Source organism: Anas acuta, chromosome 10 (assembly GCF_963932015.1).
Source record: "Anas acuta chromosome 10, bAnaAcu1.1, whole genome shotgun sequence".
NCBI lineage: Eukaryota > Metazoa > Chordata > Aves > Anseriformes > Anatidae > Anas > Anas acuta.
The window spans coordinates 2,159,765-2,182,107 of NC_088988.1; the positions used below are offsets into that span (position 1 = coordinate 2,159,765).

Consider the following 22,343-nt stretch of genomic DNA (forward strand, 5'->3'; position numbering starts at 1 on the left):
TCTGCTACAGCTTTCTGCAATGTCTGAAGAACTTAGCCGTTCAAAAACTCATTTCTGAAATTCCACATAATTATCCAGGAGAGAAATACAATTATACACAACGAGTAAGTACACGTGCTCATCGTGTTTGAAAAAGTACACTCACTTCCAGGCTCTCCAAGGCAGCTGAAAGGCAGAAGGATCGTTTAACGCAGTGACACAGACATGGACAGAAACGGTCCCCTCCTCACTGGATTAGAGTTTAAGGCTTACCAAAACAGAATCCCTGGATTTACAACACAAGTGGTTTTCAAAAATGGTACCTCATCTATAGAGCAAGGCCTCATTGACTTTCAATGAGCTTCTAAATCACTCAGCATTTTCTCTGAAAGTGGATAAATTATGTTATGTAGTAAAACATATTTGGCGTTTTCAGTGAAAGATCAGAATTATTTTTGCATTCTCCAACTACAGAGTGTATTTTTTTCCATTAATGTATCCTAAGTAGCAGATCCCCTTCTGCACTTTAGTTCATAGTCTCTTATATTTTCTTGACTGCCGTTATGGAACTGCGTTTTCCCCAATATCATCTCCTATTATTGAGTAAAGAAATTCATTGTTCTGTTGTCAAATATAACAATGTGCAGTGAGCTACTTGTAACAGAGCCATGATGACAAGGACCATGGAAGATCAGCTGCTATGCCACTGGACAGCATCATACCCTGGTTTACAATTACAAAAGAGGTGCAAACCTTCTACAAATGCATGTTAAATTCTATAAATTCAATACCTAAAATCCTCATAAAGTTTTTTTTTTTTCAAGTTCATTTTTTTTTAATCCATACAGATCTGTAAATCTTAATATACTTAACTGTTTTAAGATTATTTTTCTTGATTTTCATTTCCTAAAATACCTGTTTAACTAAAGTACTACCTTCTCTAGAAGACTAAGTTTTCAGAGCTTAGAAGTCTGGCATGTATTTTGGTTTATCTGCTAGCAAGAAAAGAATTTAAAGTGGAGAACAGCTCTTCTGTAGGCTGCCAAAGGAGTGTATGTGCAACAAAGGACAATCCTCGTGAAGAAAAAAAAAAAAAAAGGAAACATTGCAATTAAAATGCTCGTGCTAAAGTTTAAGTAATCTTACTTCATCCATAAGTACATAGTGCTTCTACATCAAATTTGCATAAAGCACTTTTTTTTTCCCATTTTGTTTCAAAATCATTCTGTTCATTTTTGCTCCTAAAAATACAGCCGACCTGCAAGACTTCAGTACAACCTATTAGCAAAGAGTCACTTAGAAATAACCAGTTACTTTTTCAAAACCATACAGGCAGTGTCTGAGTTCCAGCTGCACTATATTGGGTCTTTAATTTTGTTGTTTTTCTTCTAACAATCCTGTTTGTTTCTCTGTGCATATTATTCAAAGCAGATGTGCTGAAACAGGACAAAGCTTTTTCAATCTACTACTACAGCTGGTGCAGAACGTAAGGTCTTCTTCCTCTCCCTCCTTCGCACACAAGCACACACGCGTGCACACACAGCCCCTATGTCAGCAATGCATGCAGAAAGACTCACGCTGTGAATGTGTCTCTGTCCCCATGGTACGACAGTTTACAAGGTTGATGTCGGAGCAGCACATTCCCTGCACTTCAAATTTCCTCCTCATTTCTTAGTTTTTGCTGAGAAGGTAGCTGACAATCATCTTAATACTACTGCCCTCTACTGCTTAAAAATTAGGGCCAGGAAAAACACTCCTACATTATAATCATTCTTGACCAAAGAATCCCAATAACAATTTTTAGGATTTTTAAATCCAGAACTTTTTAATTAGATCCATTATATGAGAATTGAGAACTGTGAAATATGGTTCTTTTCTCTGTTTCAGATAATATGGTATTACTGAAGTTGGTAATATTGATAGAAAATGCAGTATCTATTTCCAAAGGCAATCAGAATGCATATTCAGAAAATACTTTAGACGGTTTCTCTCTCAATGAAATAACATCTGCAAAATGCATAGAAGTGAGCAGAAGCCGAGTTAATATTTCAACACATTTTTGTTTGTATAACTGAAAATCACGCTCAAGTTACAGACTAAATTGGACGTTAAAAAACCATGGTGCCCTCGCTAAAAGCCAAGTGTGAGCATCTCAGTAATTATCAGGGAGGTCAAAAGAGGCTTAACGTAAGCTCGTAAGTTATTTCTTCTACAAACAAACCTATTCTCATTTTAGTTTGATCTGATCGCAAGTAATGGTCCCTGGATTTTACGTGGAATTATTAGAATGAGCAGGGTTTCTTCTGTACATTTGGAACCATTTCTCTCTTTTCCATCGCTCGAAGATTTAACAGCTTGCCCTTCGCTTCAGACTACAGCAGAGTACAGAAGTAGGACAGATGTTTCAAACATAGGTGGTGAGGTCATATCTCCTCCTGCGCTGTATTACAGGGTGTGCTGCGTGTATTGAAACCAGATCTGAACAAGACATCAGATTCATTCTCCTCCTGAGGACATTAAAGACAAGCCTTCGCCGATCTGTTTCTCATACCCGTGTATATCCTAACTTTTAAGGCCCAACAGCAGCTAGCTGCTACTTTGCAGCACTGGAGTCTGCTGTATTTTCTCCATCACAATGGCAATTTTGCAAGAATCTCTTTTCTGATCGTGGATTCATGAACTCTCTTAACAATCATCACGCATACATTGAGGATGCTTTTCTAAAGCTTACTTGGTGAGCCACCTCCACAGCCCTGCACCTGAACTCTCCCAGACCTCAGAGCTGCCCCAAAGCCCCCAGCAGCAAGGTCAGGGCCAAAGTTCAGTAGGAGATAACATACGAATGCCTCATTGAGCAGCAGAGAAATGTGTTAGTGTTATTAAGGTGACCCCCTCACTCTCTAGGTATACGTAACTCAACAGTTGTGGATCCATCTCAGTGCACCACTGATGACAAATTTATCTAGAAGAGACTGTGTCTACAACTATCTAAGATGTCAAGTTTCTTTTTGAAAATGGTAATGAATCAAGAAGCAATTCTACGTGTTTATTTCATACACACAGGAGGAAGAATGAGAGTACAAAAGCAATTTACATTTGCTAGCTTTTTGCTGCTAAACCCTACGTACTGTTTGTTCTGGATCCCCTCATTATTCTAACTTACCTACAGATACTGATACTTGAGATTAAGTGAACTAATGCTGCTACTCTTATTAATTATTTGTTCATTGAGCAGAACAAATTATCAGCTCTCCAGTAATATATATGATCTTATTTTAGATTTTAAAGTGCATTAAATTTTTAATTTAAAAACTAAGGCTATTAGTTGAAGATCATTTGCCTGGTGTCATTTTAATTAATTTCTACAATGGAGAAACACTGGCTGTGCAGATGTAAAAAAAAAAAAATGAGTGTCTGAAACATGATATCAAGGACTGTCAAACTGCTGAAGTCGGCCTCTTCTACCCCTCTACACCCCAATAGATTTCCAAACCGTGTGGCACCACGTCAGCACAGCTTCTGCAGGATGCACACTCAGCACCTCCTGGGATGCGGGACATGGAAGTTGACAAAGGAAGAAAATGATGAAGTTCGGGAAAAAGGAGGCCAGGTGATCAGAGGAAAGAGAGAGACACATCAGAAAACTTCTCCTAATTCACAGGTATAAAATGCCAAGCCCACAGAAATCCCCACTGGTCAAAGGCTTCAAGTGTTAGTTAATACGAAGTCTAATTATTTTTGCAGTTTGGTATTTTTATTAAACGTGCATTGAAATATGAAGCTTTCAGCTAATAGAACACATGTGTAGGTAGAGAGTTTTTCTTTTTGGCATGATTTCATTAGTTCCATGAACAATGATGCCAGAAAAACAAGATCTAAATTCAGTGCAACTACCAGGACGGACGATTCAGAGTGGGGTTGGGGGGAGAAAAAGAAATCAACAACTGCAACACTCTGCAGAGAAGCTACCATTTACTGCCAGCGTCACAAGGCGTAAAACATATCTATCACCTTGAAGGGTTTACTGATAACATTTCACAGCCAATTTATGCCATTTTTTACTTTTGTTCTTTTGAAGTTATCAGCGTTGCAGCCCCGGCTTCTTCTAAACCTTTAAGTTGTGGTTCAGAGCAAAAAGCTGCATCAAGAGGCAGACCTAAGCCTCGTCTGAACAGGCAGAATATTTGAAGGCTGGGAAGTGTACGATAATACATGGGAAACAGAAGAATAAGATGAATTTTCAAAGGGAACATTATGAAGCCAAGCTGAGACCTCGTACTATTAATAAGTACATATTGGTCAGCTAAGAATATTTGATAGCTGACTAAGGTCTCAAATGTGACACATTACTCACTTCCCCTATTATCAATATTTTTGGTGTCCCCTGGCAGAGTGCACTGGATTTCTTAACGAGGAAAAAAAAAGACTGTCTCCTGAAAAGTAATGGACAGGTGGGAAAACCACAGAAGTCCTTTTGATCACAGGTCATGTACAGATGACTGCAAGCTACCGGATTGTTTGACTTCCATTACCACCAAACCGTATCATATGACAGGTTTTTGTGCTCTTATCCCACTGCGAGTGCCAAGGAAAATGTATTAGTTTCAACTTCCATTCTTAAACCACAAACAGAATTTAGTTTAACTCATTTTCCTTTGCACTTTTTTATGAGCTAATAGCTCAAAAAAAAGGTCGCTCGGCACAGATCAGCTGATCAGCAGCAGCCAGTTGAGCCACGGAGCTCCCCTCTACCCCCTGGCATAAGGCGCACGCAGCTGCTGCAAGGAATCATGTGAGTGCTACTCATCCACTTCACTGCAAAACAGCCCCACAGGGCTCCAACTGCTGCTGAAGGTTTCAATGTCTAGCAAAGAGAGGAGATAAAATCCCCTAAATAGTTGCTTGCTCCTATTTTTTTTTTTTTTGGTCCACTGGAAAAGCGTTAAGCAGCGAGTGCTTTTGGAGATGCTTAAAGGTTGCTGTGGATTAGTGCAGATGCCAGCTGAAGCGTGACAACGCCAGGCTGCCAAGTCCCACGGGACAGCAGGTACTCTTCTGCACTAAAATGCAGCTGAGAGCATGAAGAAAGAAATAAAAGGTTCCTTAGAAAAGCTGGATGCTAACTTCACTTCCTACATATACAGCCACAACCACTTAGCACCAAATTATCTCTATCGTATACACGGTATGTAATAGCACTGATGCCTTCATACAGATAACCTACTGATGTTGATTTCAACAGAAATCAATTAAATCCTGCTTTTCTTCCCTATCTTGTGTATACTGTCACACACTTCAGTGAACAATGTACCCATATAGATATACCCACACGTGCACACACATTTACAACACCATTTTTCCAGTGCAGCTTTATTTTCCAGGTACTAATGCAACTTGGTCAGATGATCACCAAAACCCACAATTTATGCACATTTGGATTTTGTAAGCTTTTTTAACTTCATAACTCTTTTAGCATGAGACACAGCCCAATGTTATTGTTGTATGAGAGGACTCACAGGTCCCTGCCTAGCAAGGGGGATTTCCAGGAAAACATTTATCATCCAAGCATTTCTCTCAAAAACAGCCTGGATTTGCAACAGTTTTCTAGACTACATTATTTGTTTTTATGTGAGAGATGCAATTGGTGGCATACTTGTTATATGTATTATTTAATACACCAAATACAAATTAATCCATACATGTCATTGTCAGAGATATATACCATCACCCAATATTAATTTTCTAAGACAACATAATTTTGATAGCAATATTTTACTCACAAGGAAAAGTGAAGATTAAGTTCTAAAACAAAGGTTCTGACATGTCTCCAAAAAATCACCTTTCTTAGTCTTACTTCTGCAAATGTATTCTTGATTAAATTCTCAGTAATAAGCATTTGAAGTGCAGGGGTTTTATAATCTTGATTTTTTAAAATACAGATTAGATTGCTTCCCCATGTAAAACACTGTATGTGGTCAAAAGTTCAGAGTACCAATAACTTTTCAAGCCCTTAGAGTTCAAGAACCTTTGTGGTCTAAGCCTTTTCAATTCAGTGCAGTACTCAAGTTCTAGCCATATGTCTCACAGCTTATTATTATTCAACACAAACAAGAAGAAACATAACAAAATTTTTCAAGTGGCCTGGCTAGAAAGCTTCCTACCAGAATATTCTTGTGCTGTGGGTATTGTAATAATTCAGCATTTAGTAAAGCATGTCTGAGATCAGATGTTAACAATTTTGCCAACACCTGACATGGAAATTCTGCTAATTTAAACATTTACTGACTCATCACTCAAAGCAAAAACTTTTTTCTTACCTCATGTATGCCTAAGCACCTAATAAAGCCATCTTATCAAAAAGAACAAAAGCAGATGTGAAAGATCAGTTTCTCCCAAGACAGCCATATAATGAAAAAATAGCTGCTTAAAACTCAGCAATAAATGTTCTTAGGTTTGCACAGACTGCAGTCCACATCTGGCCACAGTGACAGTTGATAACACGGAAAAGAACATACTGTACGTAATATAATCAATCCCGTTAGTAAACATACGAGTGAAGAGGCCAAAGAAAGTATAAAACACAGGGATAAATTATATTGCAGGAGGAATGATATAAGTTTGGTCAAATAGTTTTAGTCCACAGACAAAATACTAAGCTTGTTGTCTCATTTTGCAAGTTTTTATTTAAACAAAGGCCAGAACAGATTTTGTTCTCTAAAACAGACACCAGTAAAGCCAAATCATTCCAATTGCAACAACAATTATAAAGTAAAATGCTGCTTAAAACTCAGCTCTGTTCCTACCTGCCCGTCTTGACCAACATGAACTTGATGTATCTGTAGGTTTCCCTGTAAAATAAGAGCATCGACAATAAATACAAGTTGGGAATTCAGAAAGTTCTCTATCCTGAAAAAGGCCTGTTTCTCATCTCATTATTAAACAACTTCAATATTAAGGAAACCTATTAATTTAGGAAATTCTTCTGAGGGCTATTTTGGCAATTCAGCTACACTTCAATGCTCGGCACTTTAACCACAGAGGACAAACAGACTTTTAAAAAAGCAAGGAGGTTTTTCAGCACCCGCATGTTTTCATTTTTGAAAGATAGTGTGTAATGTACAGCACTTTCATGCAAAGTCTGATTGTATGGCCTTTGAGGTAAGATTTTCATTTTTACTTATGTATATGAAACTGAAAATGTAAGTCAAAGCCTTACTAAACTAGAATTAGCAGTGTAATATTTATTTGTATGGAGTGCTAGTCACTGCCTATGCTAACATGTTTTTGATATTGAGTTTTGATAAAATAAAGGCAAACAGAGTTCTACTACAGGAATCACATCTACTACAAAAAAAAATCTGAATCATGTACTTTAAATGCAACTGTAGCTACAAAATCTAAAAATGAAAGCAGTTTCATTACAAACTGAGTTTTTATTTTATTCATATGCTCAGAGATGCCTTTTTAAAAGCACACAGATTAAGAAAAAACAGTTACTCTAACACCAAGACTTGCAGTGAAATACAACATTCCAGGAAAGAATTTTAGTTCTTTGATTTGCATATTTTCTACATTTTCTTTTACTGGCAACACATCGTCCTTTTTGAAGCTGTGTACATTGCAATAAATTCAAAACCAGATGTCTTCATCTGTCACAGACAAATGTAGTGCTTAAAATTCTTACATACAGGAAACTCCCAACCAATGGACGCTGGTGTTTAAACCTCAGGATCATTTACAACTAGTAGCTGATGAATCCGATTTTTTTTTTTCCAGGGGCTTTTTAAACTGCTTCAACTTCATTATAGCACACTATGCATTCCCAAAACATTCTGATCCTTCCTTTCTTCTGTAGGTCTGACAAGCTCTGTCAAGACTACTGCCTTTAGCTGTAATATTTATATAATATTTATTATATTTACTCTGCAGTACCTCCCCCTGTGTCATCAGTATTCCTCCTCACCATAAGTGGTTTTATGAGATGTTATTTAGGGTACTTTGGAAATGGATTAAACTAACCCACAAGCAGATATGCTTAATGTTGAGTTAAAAAAACTCTACAGGGAAATCATACAGAGTAAATATTGTGGTCTGTATTTATGCTTAACTTTATTTTGCTATTCCTTTTTCATATAAACAAACTCTAAGAGCAAAAGACATCTGACAGCAGCCTTTGCCATTAGGAGTCTCTTTACATTCCTAAATAACCAACAAGACCCTCAACTCAGGTAAATTGAGATGGCTTCAGTTGTTCTGCCTGAGTGGGGAAAAAAAGTTGAAATTGGGGGCTTCAGTATTGGATTTATCCATTTCTATTCTCCTGTACTATTTTTATGGAAAAAAAAATATGAAGTGCAAATAGTGCAGTGCCAGATTACTTGATCCATAATGAAAGTAAATTCACTTCAATCCAGAATTTATCTTAATAGATGTAGTTACCTTAATAGATGTAGCAAACAGATTTATCTTAAAAGATGTAGTTTGACTGTAACACACTTACAGTTTTCCTCTAACACTCTGAAAGTACTAAAGGAAAAAAGGTCAAGGGAAAAAAAAAAGACAAATAGCATATTGCATTTACTGCTGGGGCACGCATTTTATCCTGGCTCCAGCTCACTTCTACCCTCACAGTCCCTGTAGCGTGTTGCAAGAGTTCCCAGAGGTGCAGTTTTAGAACTGGGACCCTACGTCCAGGCCACTGCCTGCTCCATAGGTACCCACGTTTTTGGCTCACCTCACTGTCCTGCGTGATCTGGACTTGCTCGCCTTGAGGAACTTGGGCTATGTGGAGATGTCCCTGCGGGATCCACAACAAAAAAAAGACACCAGGAAGCATCAGAAGAAAACCAAAACTAGAGGAAGAAACTAATAACTTGGATTCAATACAGCTTAACGTATTCTCAGTTGTAGATGGAAGCAAAATACTTACTAAATGAAAAACATTAAAAATTGCTTTCAAAAAGTGTAACCACATTTCACCATATTTTCATGCAAAGTATATCTGAAATGAGTTTTGAAGAGAAAATTGTTCATTTTCATGTAGAAGGAAATGGACACAATAAATAACATTTATGTAATTAAATAACATTTCTCTACCAAAGAAGCATCTGCAATTTTTGACTGATACACAAAATATAGGACTAACTTGCTTTGGTAGATTAGCTCTCCTAAACCTGTGTGTTCAAAACAAGAAACCCATTTAAAGAACTTAGAAACTCAGTTCTCAAAACAGATGTGACAAAACTACTGACAAATAGTTACTCTTAGAAGTTATCTGTAAGTATCCATAACTCTATAAATTCACAAAGTTATGGTGAGGTACAGTTCCATGCTAACAACCATCTCCCAGGCTGTTATAAATTGGCACGAAGTTATTAATTTGAATGCAGTTCCACCGGCTTATATTAGCTGAGAATCTGCCCTAACGGTTTTAATAAGGTTAATGCTTTGTGTTGCTGGCCATACCCGCCACTTCAGAATGGTATCGTGCCTATCATTTGATCAAAACGTGGATAAGAAAGTGGAAGGAATTCCTCATGCACCCTGACCAGCCTTGAGAAGTCATTGCTACTATGATGTACCTGAAGGGAGATTGGATTCTAAATAACCTCCTTCAGGGTTTATAAGGCTTTGTGTTCGTTTTAATATGCTTGCATGAGACAGAGATTAAAGATAATCATTTGGAATTCTGTCAAAAGCTCTTCTTATTTTATAACGCAAGAACAATTGCATGTGATTTTCAAAGAAACACAGATCCCTCTATTTCAAACAGTTTCATTTCCTTTGGAAGGAAACTGTCTATTTATAGGGAGAAAAAACATACTGAAAGTATCACTCTGACAATAGAGACTGTATATAAAATTAGAGCACAGCCCAGTCCATGTTGAGATTAGAATCACTTTCCCTCCTTAACATCAAGCTCTCAGGGCTCCCATGAAAAAAACACTGAACATCTAAAAGATCCATTTATAGTATTTTCAAATAAGTGATTTTTTATTTTTTTTTGTCTGGAGAAAGGAGGGAAGAAGGTGACTTTCACAGAATCACAGAATCACAGAATTTTCTAGGTTGGAAGAGACCTCAAGATCATCGAGTCCAACCTCTGACCTAAAACTAACAGTCCCCACTAAACCATATCCCTAAGCTCTACATCTAAACGTCTTTTGAAGACTTCCAGGGATGGTGACTCCACCACCTCCCTGGGCAGCCCGTTCCAATGCCTCACAACCCTTTCAGTAAAGAAATTCTTCCTAACATCTAACCTAAAACTCCCCTGGCGTAACTTTAGCCCATTCCCCCTCGTCCTGTCACCAGGCACATGGGAGAACAGGCCAACCCCCACCTCGCTACAGCCTCCTTTAATGTACTTATACAGAGCAATAAGGTCACCCCTGAGCCTCCTCTTCTCTAGGCTGAACAAGCCCAGCTCCTTCAGCCGCTCCTCGTAGGACTTGCTCTCCAGGCCCCTCACCAGCTTCGTCGCCCTTCTTTGGACCCGCCTTTCTTCACCTTTGTAACACGCAGCATTCCAAAAAACAACTGCTCACTCATCTTTTGCAGATACATTGCTGGCCTTCAAGGACAGTGCACTTAGTTTGTCCATGAATTCCAAAAATCTTTCTGAATTGTAACTCTTGAAGTTTCTAGATATTCAGCAAATCCTTGGCATTCAATTCAACAGTGTAGATGACTACTTCCCTACTAATTGCTCAGACTGACCTATACACATCATTCCCTTGAATTGAAAAAGCAGTACCACTTTCTTATGCTTCAGGGACATCCCCATATTTAAGACAAATGATGACATCACTTAGGCCATTGGTTGCAGTGGATAAAGAGTCTTTGATAAAGAGTCTCGCGGTCAACAAGCGTCAATATTTATAACTTTCACTTATATATTCGTATCTGAATGGATACACATGTAAAGGGCTCAGCTAACAGATGTTCAAAAATGCTTTAAAATGCAGTTATTTTTAAAAATGAAAATAAATGAATCTGACTCTATGAATCAAATGTGGTTTTGTTTTGAAAGTCACTGTCAGAACTACTTCTTACATGTAAATTGTACATTTTGTAGGTCTGCTATTATCATAGTAACTGTGCAAGCAAATGGCCAAGTAGAGACTTGACGACTTAATTCTAGTCAGAGTAATCAAAGTGCGTTTATCTGTAACAATTTTGTGAGCAAATCCTGCACTGAGATTTTTGCCAAAAAAGAAAACTTTAAAAGTTGTGGGTTTTTTTTATAAGCCTTCAATGTTTATTTTCTGAAAATCATGCTTAAGAACTGACGATAGGTCCTTTCTTAAAAATAAAATAAATAAATTTCAACTGAAGCAAAGTCTGCAGTAACACAGGTTGTTTAAATAGAATAATGTAGAAAAGGTTGAGTACATACTACTTGGACTTGTCCATCTTCTCCTATTTGGTGGATCTGGACCTGCTGAGCATTGGCTAGTGCATAATGTAGTGCCTGGGGCTGGTTCTGTTGGATCTCATTAGAGGCTGAAACTGCACTCTGCGAACCCTCTGAAAGAGACAAAAATGCAGCTCTATTAGATTTGCAGATCTCATGCCAGCGGCCATGCAACAATGCATACTTAAAAACCATGGAAAACAAACGCAGTCAGTAAGCAGATGCAGCTCATTTTTATACCTTAATATTCTTTATGCATGGTCACTGCTCACCCCCAGATTTGCTACAAGTTCCAGTGGAGTCCCAAAGGTTATTTTGTCTCCAAGAAAGCAAACATCTAAAAGCTATCTTTTGAATCTAGATTAAGGGTTCTGCAAATGTAAAAGTAGTACCACAGGAAAAACACACGCATTTCATAGGCAGTTTAACACTTTCTTATGTGCACCTGTGTAGCTGAGAAATATTACTGCTTATTTCACTATAATACCGTGATCTACTACTAGTAAAAAAAAAATGTGCAAAAATCACCCTCTAAATCATCTCACAGCTGACTCCCACAAAGTCAAATTCTATGATAATGTCTCAGTTTCCAAAATCCCTGATCTTTTTCACTTTGACACACACAGACTTTTTCTCCTTCTCCAAATACCGAGGACAGAACATGAGATGTCCCAGACAGAGAGAAGCCTCAGCACTGCAGGCACGCTGTCTCGAGGGGAAAGAAAAAAAAAAAAACACAAGCAGGTCAATTAACAAAAAAAAAAAAAGGCAGGTCAATTTCTGGACTTGGATGAAATTTAAACACTACCTCAAACTGGAAATTAAAGGGTTCTGAAAGTGCTCCTAGTGAAAATGTATGCAGAGGATAAAACCAAAGGACCTGACCACTTTCTTCTGGTCACTGTGTCACTCACCAGGAAAATCATCGCATGATTTTGAGAGGAAAACAACTTGCTTTAGAAGTTGACATACTGCATGTTTATTTATAGGCTTTCTGGCTTTAGGGAAAAGAGCATCATAAATATAAGAGGCAAAATGCAAGTAAAAAGAACTAAAATTGTTTTCTAATATACATCCATACGAACTATTTTTATTTTTTTTTGAAACCTGGAGTTTTTATGCATTTGGGGGTCAACAATATTGAGACTAATAATGTCTGTACCAAGAGGTTGAACTGCAATACGAGGGAGAAGAGGCTGATTGTGTGGAATCCACCACCAGCAGGTGACCACCGCGGGATACCCCTTTTCCTTTTAAGAGTCAGGAAAGGCAGAGGAGCTTACAGGACAATGACACTTCGGCAGCATGTGACAAGTTCAAGTACACACTGCTGGGAAAATCCTTGAAACATCCCAGTATCATGCAGATTAGTAAAATTCAGCATGAGTCCCGGTTTTGTTGTTTGTTTTTAATCTGAGACAACTGGGAGAACAGGACGGTCATAACAGTCTTTTAGAGTAAGGAATATGAAGCAAGGCTTTTTATATACGGTATTTCTGTAATCAGTTTAATGGTTTTCTTTTGCTATGCTACGAAAATATATCATACGAAATCTTTGAAGTGCTACATTTGTTTTACAATTTTTCGAGAGTATTTATTGCTCTGACCATGACTTATGCTGCATGGTAACATAAAACACATTAAGATCTAACACGCAGTAGCATTCAATACTACAGGGCTTTCAAACTGTCCAAGTACAGGAAACGGTAATGAAAATATTTAAGAAACAGTGTCACTCTACTTCCATTGTAGATAATTTTCTTACAAGATGTTATGTATTGTTTAAATAAAGACTACAAGGGCCTCATCCTGCTCAGAGATGATTGATGGCTGACGTGTTTTTGGGTTTTTTTAAATGTGATGGATGGTTACTGAACCAACACACCAGGTTCTGGTTTTCATAAATTTTTAATACCTCTACTTAATACCCTAAGATTTATTCTGGAAACAGAATGTTACTTTCAAAAGACTGAGCTTTATCCAATCATACAAATATTTTACTGGAAATGTTCTTTAATAAAATTATCCATTTGTGTTTTTTTTTTCATCATGTCTGCAAATGTTTGTGGAAAAACACAATTCTGAGTTTAAGTCTGACCATGGGAATTGGACACTAATTCAATACCACTGAGCTAGTATTTACTTATTTGTTGAAAAGTTGAGTTGCCTAACAATTCAACTAAACAGCTGTAATTATGTCAACAATCTGCAAATATGTAACTACAACCAGAGCGCTAATGCACCAACTCAGTAAAACATAACAAGTCCATGTTTTTGCTATCTATTTAATACCTTACATTTGACTAGTAGGTAACTCCAAAAAAATACATCATTTCTTAAATATAGCCCAGTCGGTTACTGTACAATCCTGGTATTTCCTGCACTGTTGTACGGTATTGCTGTGAAGAATTCAGGACTGGATTAACAAATCACGACTGGTACAAAAGTCCTGGCTGCGCTATGAAAAACTGCAGTGGCAGCCAAAGAAAAATGTGATTTGTTCAAATTCTGATACTAGATCGTTATGCAAGTTTCCTTATGCAATTAATGCTTATTTTTTATTTCATAAAATAGCATTTTGCGAGGATCCTAAATGGCTAAGAATGCCCACTGTAACTCATCTTGCTTCTAAGAGGCTACTGCTAGTCTGTACAGCTGTGATTTTGTCTTCTCAGTCTCTAAGTAACTCAACAGCTGAGCTGCAATTCACCATCTGGTCAAACCATGGTGTCCAAATACATCATCCTTCATTTCGATGTGTGTGTGTATATACATAACTTCATATATTGGAGTGTATGTATAGATGCACACATACATCACTAACCGCAAAAGTGGACTTGGGACACAAGGCAGGTTAGATACTTGTTTCGCTTCCAGATTTAATAACTTTTTTCACAGTACTTTTCCTGTAGCCTCAGCTAGCACTACACAAACTGCAGTGCTGTACTTCTGAGCACACATTAAGATGCATTTCTAATTAGTATTCATTATCTGATTGGGAAAGTGACGCAATTAAGTAAAATCAAAGAAATAAGCACCAGCAGGGAAAGCATATATATATTTACATATGTATTATATGCACATATTGAAATGCATTTTAAACTTTATTTAAAAACCATCTTTTGCTTCACAGATGCCAGAAATTATTAAGCTGTTCCGAACTGGGAAGAGAAGATATGCACCGAATGCAGTCATACTATACGTCTTACCTAACCTACTAGGGTTACCTACAAATAGTTTTCCAGTTTGACTTCAGTGCAACAGCCACAGTCTTCCCTTCCTCCTACCCCCCCATTTTTTTTCTTTTTAGGAATAAAGAAGAGGATTGAGCAGTGTCTAAAAACACATCTTTTATATTTGTTTTTCTCTAAATATCTGACCAGACAAAAGTAATATTTATCCATTTTTAAACAATCTCCATTAAAAATAAACACAAACATGAATAGCACACAGCTTGAATAGAGGATACGTCAACAGTTATAAATCACTCTCATGTAAACTATCTGGCTTCACATTTACAACTTTGATACATTAGAGAATCCCTGGCACTCAGAAACTGCACAGCTGAACTCTTGCTGTGAAGTCTTCCATTGCACTACTCAGGGGTACTTTGACATCAGCCGAACGGTGTATATAGTGCCAAGACCGTGCTCCTGACCTGGGGCATCCCCAGAGCACCCTCCGTGAGAGGGAAGAGCTTTGGGAGCTACCCAGACAACAGAAAATGCTGCACTGACCACCCCACAGGTGGCTAAGTTGCGATACAGGAGAAAAAGAGAAAAAAGTAACTGCTGAAATATTCCTTCCTCAGAAACTGAAATTGGACTTTTCACATTTTCCATTTATTTACTGCGTCTGCTTGTGAGTCAAAGAAAATTCAGCCTCAGTAAGTCTGTCTTGTCAGACAAACGCTCAGGAGTTGGCAAAATCACCCTCCGTAAAAGTTACTCGTCACATTTTTCAAAGCTAATCTTTCTCAAACATTTCAGAACAAGATTAGATTTGTCAGACAAATGTAATTTGTAACTGTTTCAAGAGTATGTGTTTAACTTTCAGCTCAGATCAATTTTAAAAATTCCTCACTTCAAAGACAAAACCTTTGGCATTTTATAATTCCTTCCTATTCTCGTTATGCTTCGTATTTATCAGTTGAGCATCTGGCTTCTCATTTTGGAAGGAAACGTAGGAGGTACAGATTCTGCAGCAGACAGGATTCAAGTTTAGTCTCCTTTCTTACGTCCTGTTACTCAAACTGGGTTTACTACAGGCCTCTCAGCTCCATGCTTCTGCGTACAACCTACCTTGTGTTTTCTCACTTGCTTGATATCATTTCCTAACAAGGAAAGGTTAAAGGGTAGACAGAAGCAGTCTTCAAAAACACAAAGTAAGATAAAGCCCCACTACTGAGCAATTCGCAGAAATAAATCTGTATCCTGTAAGCCATTATCTCAGCCTGACTCAGGAGTGCTCCAGCACTCCAATTTTGCAGAGCAGCGTTGAAGATTTGGCTGCAATACCCATTTTTGCGTGTGACATCTTGGCAGAGCTGAGCCCTTCAGCCCAAATCTACATGTAAATCCCAAAGTCATAGACCTAATTAATAATTCCAACATGGAAAATTGCGATAACAGCTTTAACAATCTTAAGAGAAATTAAAAGAAAGGGAGAGATGGCACTCTTCAATTAATCCTCCTCTCAAAAAACTCATTTCCTACTCCCTTCCCTCCGCAGACTGCTAACATTTTTACAAAGAATATCTAGCTAAATTATCATGGCAGCCATGTGTACAACTCCTATCAGGAAAAATGAGGGACAAAAGCACACATTAAAGACTAACACGTTGGCTCTGAGAGGAGCAATTCACTGCAGTTAATACCTCAAGTCCAACAAAAAGCAACAGCTTCGAATGGAAAAGACAGGAAAAAAACAGGAAACAAATTCTGCCTTAATTTAACTGTCTGCTACAACAACTTTATGCAACCCATAAATCTTGTGGCTACTGTAAATCTGCATAGTCAATTAAATGTAGAACAATCTTAATGGATGTCTTTGAGGATGAAGGACAGAAGAGGCATTCATTCATCTTTTCCCACCAGCTTCCTTAGTTATGTTTTTTGTCTGCAGATCACTTCCTCTTCAGCTCTTAACACTCGAACAGTATCACAGAAGTACAGTGCTAAAAACTCGTCAGGTCTATGTAAGGACGATGTGCTCAGCCTCTTGCTTTCCATGGCATTTCCACAGCTAATTTTTCCTTATGATAAACAGAAGAGGGAGGAAATCTGTTATCATTTTTAACTGCACAATGCAAATCAAAGCCACACGCTACATAAGACTTTTACGCACAACGAGCAGAAAAAGCCTCAAAGTTTTGACGTGTCCAACAAGTGCAGAAGAAGAGCAACCCTTTTTAGATGTAAATATTTCAGAATTATTTATTGTGTGTGCAATAACTCAATGCTTCTAAGAACCACAAAATCACAGAACAGATGAGGTTGCTAAGGACCCCTGGAGGTCACCTAGTCCAACCCCCTGTTCATGTTCAGCCAGCACAGGTTGCTCAGGACCGTGGCCAGATGCAGATGGAGTCTCTGCAACCTCTCTGGGCAACCTGTTCCCATGTTCAACCAACCTTAAAATTCCTCAGAGCCAGAGAAGCAGAAGTCAGGTTGCAGAAGGGGAGTTTCAGACTGTTGGTTTTTTTTCTTTTAATTGCTTCTGAAGAGCAGCTCTGTAAAATCAAGTCCCCTAACTCACAGGAGAAGTCCAGCAGAGCAGTGACCATGCTGATTTGACACTATTTCAAGAACACAAATACTATTTAAAATGATACGTAGAGATGTTCAACAATTTTTTGCTGCCAAACAGAAACGTATGAAGCTATTCTAGGCTTTTAGCACAACATTTAAGGAAATATTCTGATACACACCGAGTTGGACTCGATAATCTTTGTGGGTCCCTTCCAACTCAGGATATTCTATTATTCTATGATTCTACATAGGAGAACGGCGTTTCTTTACAACATTTGAAGAAAGTGCCAATAACTTCCTGCTGATTTAAACATGCATTTTTACAGTAAAGTATAATAGAAAGCTACCTTGAAAAAATACTGAAAAAATATTACTTCAAGCCAAATAACTGGCTTGGGTTGGAGTCTTTTCTGGTCCACCTTTCAGTCCCAACTTTAACACAAGCTACAATATATTACAAGTTCATAATCAGAAAAACACTACCAAACTAAGGAAAAGGTTCATGCAGGGAATGTGGTGTTCATTTATTCACACTCAGGCCCTCAAAATTATATTTAAACATCCCAATGATGTTTTCAGAACAGCTCAAATGAATGGCAGACACCCCAATACTATGAACTTACGCAGGGCATCTGTTGATGGCAACAGAGCATCTTTAAAAAAAGTGCTTTGTAAAGGCTATGGGAAAATTTTCTGGAGTATGCCCTAAACCCTCCCTGGGAAATTATCATAATTTTGTAAATCAGAGGGCTTAAGTACTCCTACAAATAGGTGATGTTTATCATATTTAATCTGGGGGTGCAATGTGTTCTTTAGAGCCCGTAAAGATGTTACACCAGAATCTGTGCTGCACATCCATGCATCCTTTGTAGCCTTGCATCTTTTTGTGTAAACACAACACAGGAATCATTCACAATAATTCATTTGTTCGACTTTCAGTGCTACCTTTTCAGAGAGCTGCTGTATTTCGTCAAACAGATGAACAACCAAAAAGCCTGTTCGGTACGTACCGACTCGGTGGACCCAAGCACGGGTATTCTGCTGGAGGGTGCAGCACCCAGGAGCTGACCTTAACAGCTCCAACTAACAATAGTGGGAAAGACAGATTCTCAAGTAGCTGAATTCCAGACCATTCAAGGCTCACCTTAACTTGCCCCCTGAAACAAACGCTACCATAAAAACTGTCTGGGTTCATATGTAACACTTTAAAAAGCCATATTTGACAGCTATGTTGTCATAACTGTGAAATACAGACCTCCTTTACTTCAGAGCTGTGAAATATTACTTCTCTTTCCTGCTAGCTGGCAGCAGGAATTCTGCTATATCCACTATACAGTGGATATAATAAAGAACAGATGCCTGTGAATTATGATGCTGTAATTCCATCGAGGGCTTCCAGAGATGTCAAACCACAAAGGCAAAGTCTGAGAGGTTCACGAAGTTACCTGAACAGAGCAGTGGAATTACAGCCCTGTCATGCAAAAGACAGTGTGTGAACCCCTGTGGTTGCCTTTTATCTTTTCCTCTTTTCCCTCATTCAGCCCTTAATCCCAACCCTCCTCCTTTTCCTCATACTTCTTTCTTCAGGTGAAATTCCTTTCCCACCTGATTTTGGAATGCTAATTAGTTTTTAAAGGACCGCCCGGTTCGGAGAAGTGGGCTGTTTTTCTACTTTTTCACAGTGGGTGTGAAAGCAGTGGTGAATTCAGCTAACATCTTTATAGCCTCCCAGAAAACGACGCCAACGACATTCTGAGTAAGAGCAATATTTTAAAGAAAATTAACAAAAAACTCTGAATCCATGGAACATTTTCATGTACCATTACCAAAGGCAGCTGTTAATGCTATTGCCAGTACTCTACTTTTGGCTGCACAGCTTATATATATATATATATATATATATATATATATAGTCCTGCAAATGACATGTCAAGGTGCCTTAGCTGACCTTCATCAGATTTAGGACCAAAGACATCTTCCTAAGGACCTGCAGTCACTAATGTGCTATCCTGGGGACTGGGGAGCTGAGATGGGTGAGTGAGAGGCCCAGGTGGCAGAAAAGCTGGATGCACAACCCAAAACACCACGGTGACTTTTGCAGAACCACCTCCTGCGTGTCTGTACCATGCTGCTCCTGCCTGCTCAGACAGCACGGTATCTGTACCCATGACAATTTATTCACAAATTGGGTTTGTGAAACTGCGACCAGCCTACAATGAAAACAACTGCAGTTTTCAGCTTAGCAAAAAAAAACCAAACAAACAAACAAACCAAAAAAACACCACCTTACAGCCTTCTAACGTCAAGAACTCACTGAGCCTGATTCTGTGTTTTACATCTCTATAACGGTCTCCCCAAATCTCCAAACCAGGAGATTAAAGACAGGAGATTAAAGATCAACATTTTTTAATAATAAATCTCAACAAAAGTCAATGGGTATAGCCTAATGAGCTCAGGCCTATAATATCAACTTACTACTGCATTTTTAGTCTAAAGAGACTGAAAATAAAAATCCCATCAACATATATAGCTTATGGTTATCATTAGGTTGATTAGTTGTTTTAATTTGAGGATTTTGGATATGATTCCCAGTTCCAGCACATAAAATTTTCCATTGAAAGCAGATTTTGGCATTCTTTGCATGAGATACAGTGGTTAGTGTTAACATGCAACCAAAAATTTTATGCAGGCAAATAAACTTACTTCCTTTTCTTTGGGCTCACTTCCAAAACCCTGTTTTTAATATATGATGTACAAATGTCCCATAACACTGCTTTATATTAAAAGCATGAGCCAGAAATGTCCTATGAGAACACTTCTTAGGTCAGTATTTTTCATTTGTTATTATTATTCATGCCTACGCACCTATGTGGAAATACAGAATCAGCTACAACATATTTAATTTCTTCAGAGGAAAATACTTTATGAACAAAATTTAGCACGTCCTACTAAATAGTGTTAGCACACCGAGGAAGATTTATTCGCTTGACTCCACTTATGAACATCAGTTGCAGATAAATATTTTGACCTTCTACCCAAAGATTAACATGGTAAGATATATATACGATGCTGCACTTTGTGAATTCTTTCAGTTAGCGCGTGGGGAGGGACAGTCCCAACCACACTGCTGAAGCCAGGAGCTCAGAGTATGTACAAATCAACAAAGCTAAAAATCTCACGCACACCAGAATATACCACACTTTAATTTCTGACAAATTGCTATTTTACTACTGTTTTAGTGACAGTCTCCCTTCTCCCTCTTCTCTTTATGAGCAAAGACAAACCTCTGACTTCCCTTCTTGGATCAACAGTGCACCTCAGCCAGGAGAGTGACTGCAATTTGTAGGTGAAACAGAATCGTAGGTTCATGCTGCAAGGGACCGACCATGGTACAAGCCCCAGGAGGCTATCAAAGATTCTGAATGTACCAGAAGGTGGCTGGCTTGCACTGAAGCCCGCAGTGATTTAACTAGGAGTGGCTGGCTTCAATTAGAAAACGAATACTGCAGTCACTGCTTGAGGAGCACTGCAGACATATGTTCATAGTGTAATGGAGAGGCCTTCTTGCCAATGATAAATGGTACTTCAAAAAACATATGCAATAATACAAAATTAATTGAAAAAAAAAAAAAAAACAACGAATTGAAAGTGTGGGTTTCTCCATGTATATTCTTTCATAAAAATACTTGAATTTGTGGGCAAAATATGCACCTGTTGTAACTATAGCTTAAGATAAAGATTGTTGCAATGTATATTAAAAAACAAATGGCATTATTACTATAAGTTTCCATGTCTCTGGAAACTTTTTTTTAATTTTTTTTTACCTGAACCACCGTAAGATGATGACGAAGGCGTTCGCCTGGAGAAGCTTTTCACGGCAAGACTCTGGCCTCGCTGCTTCCGCCTCCAGGCTGTTCGGCATTTGGAGTCTATGCTTTGCTTGATTCGATACCAGTCGGATTCTGTGATTCCAAATTTATAAAATAGATGACCTATAATTAGAGAGAAACACAAAGGGATGGAAACCAGCACAGATTTTTATGTATTATTATGTATTTTCAGGAAAATGCATGGATGACACACACTGTCATACACACAAGGTAAAGAAAATAACAGAGCAGCTCTGCCTAAAGAAGTAAAATGACATTAAGAAATATGACCTAGGTACATGTATATAGTGGAGAGATTTCAACAGCTATTCACAACATTAAGTAATCATACATATGTACACGATTGTGTATTTAGAAGTGTCACCACCACGAAACTTCCCAATCTACTCTATCCAAGGAAACTGCACTTTTATATTTCAGATAAGCAACACTGAAACAGAAGGATCCAGCCCTCCTAAACCAAAACTGGATAAAGTTTTATTGATTGCTGATAGTGCCCATGATATTTATGCACACGTACGACGCCACATAGAGCTTCACGTAAAACAAGCTCTTAAAGCTCAGTGCGAGATTCATCAGAATCCAACAAAAACACAGCACAAAATTCAAATCTTCTGAAAATGTTGCTACTACTCTTCAGTCATGTAAAGAGCCACATTCTGCACTTTCCAGCAGTTAGTGCTAAGTTGCCAAATGGTTATAAAAAATAATGTTGACTTGCGAGTTGAACTGCTTGAGTATTTTGAAATGAAGCTCATGCAGATCGAGTCCCGCTGCCAACTCAAACCCGGTTCATTAGTGTCTGCAACCCCTGCAATCGAAGTGGAAGCCTAATTGTACAAGAAATGGAGGAAAGCTACGTTTTTGGGTCCAAAAAATACTCACTTCAACATCTGGACAAATGGTTTAAAATTGAGAAGGAAATACGTCGTACATCGATAGCTTTTTCAAGGCTCTCCTCGTACTGCTAGAGACTTTTACCGTTTTATTGTAAGCCTTACGGTGGTTTCTATTTTGCTTAAAGCATTTCGAGCTGAGGACATTTGACTGTATTAAGAGAAATTTGTGATTCTCACGACTACAGAAAAAAACACTCAAAAAAATTAAATCCAAAGGTTCAAACTGTGAAGTAAACTAGAACTATCCAAACATTCAACAGTCTTTACAGTTCCATTACTTTTAAGCTTTCCGGATTTAGACCTGCGATAAAGCAGTTAAAAATCAATCCAAAGCTGTAATATTTGTTTTTACTCAATGTGGCTGTGCTTGAAGGACCCCTTAAGATTCTTGTATTCCTTTTGGTATCAA

At 38.1% G+C, this 22,343-nt stretch overlaps 1 protein-coding gene across 4 annotated transcripts in view; it reads right to left on the bottom strand.

The window, feature by feature from the left end:
• Positions 1 to 22,343, bottom strand: part of BANP (BTG3 associated nuclear protein) — a 145,918-nt gene that overhangs the window by 61,723 nt on the left and 61,852 nt on the right. For 2 of the 4 annotated variants that reach the window (XM_068693683.1, XM_068693685.1), the window contains exons 8-11: positions 20,970 to 21,137; positions 11,378 to 11,508; positions 8,714 to 8,776; positions 6,783 to 6,827 (exon numbers count right to left, since the gene is read on the bottom strand). In XM_068693683.1, the coding sequence (XP_068549784.1) occupies positions 6,783 to 6,827; positions 8,714 to 8,776; positions 11,378 to 11,508; positions 20,970 to 21,137 (407 nt within the window). Of the gene's footprint in view, positions 1 to 6,782; positions 6,828 to 8,713; positions 8,786 to 11,377; positions 11,509 to 20,969; positions 21,138 to 22,343 lie in introns of all 4 variants that reach the window. The other 2 variants (XM_068693682.1, XM_068693684.1) reach the window with 1 other exon arrangement.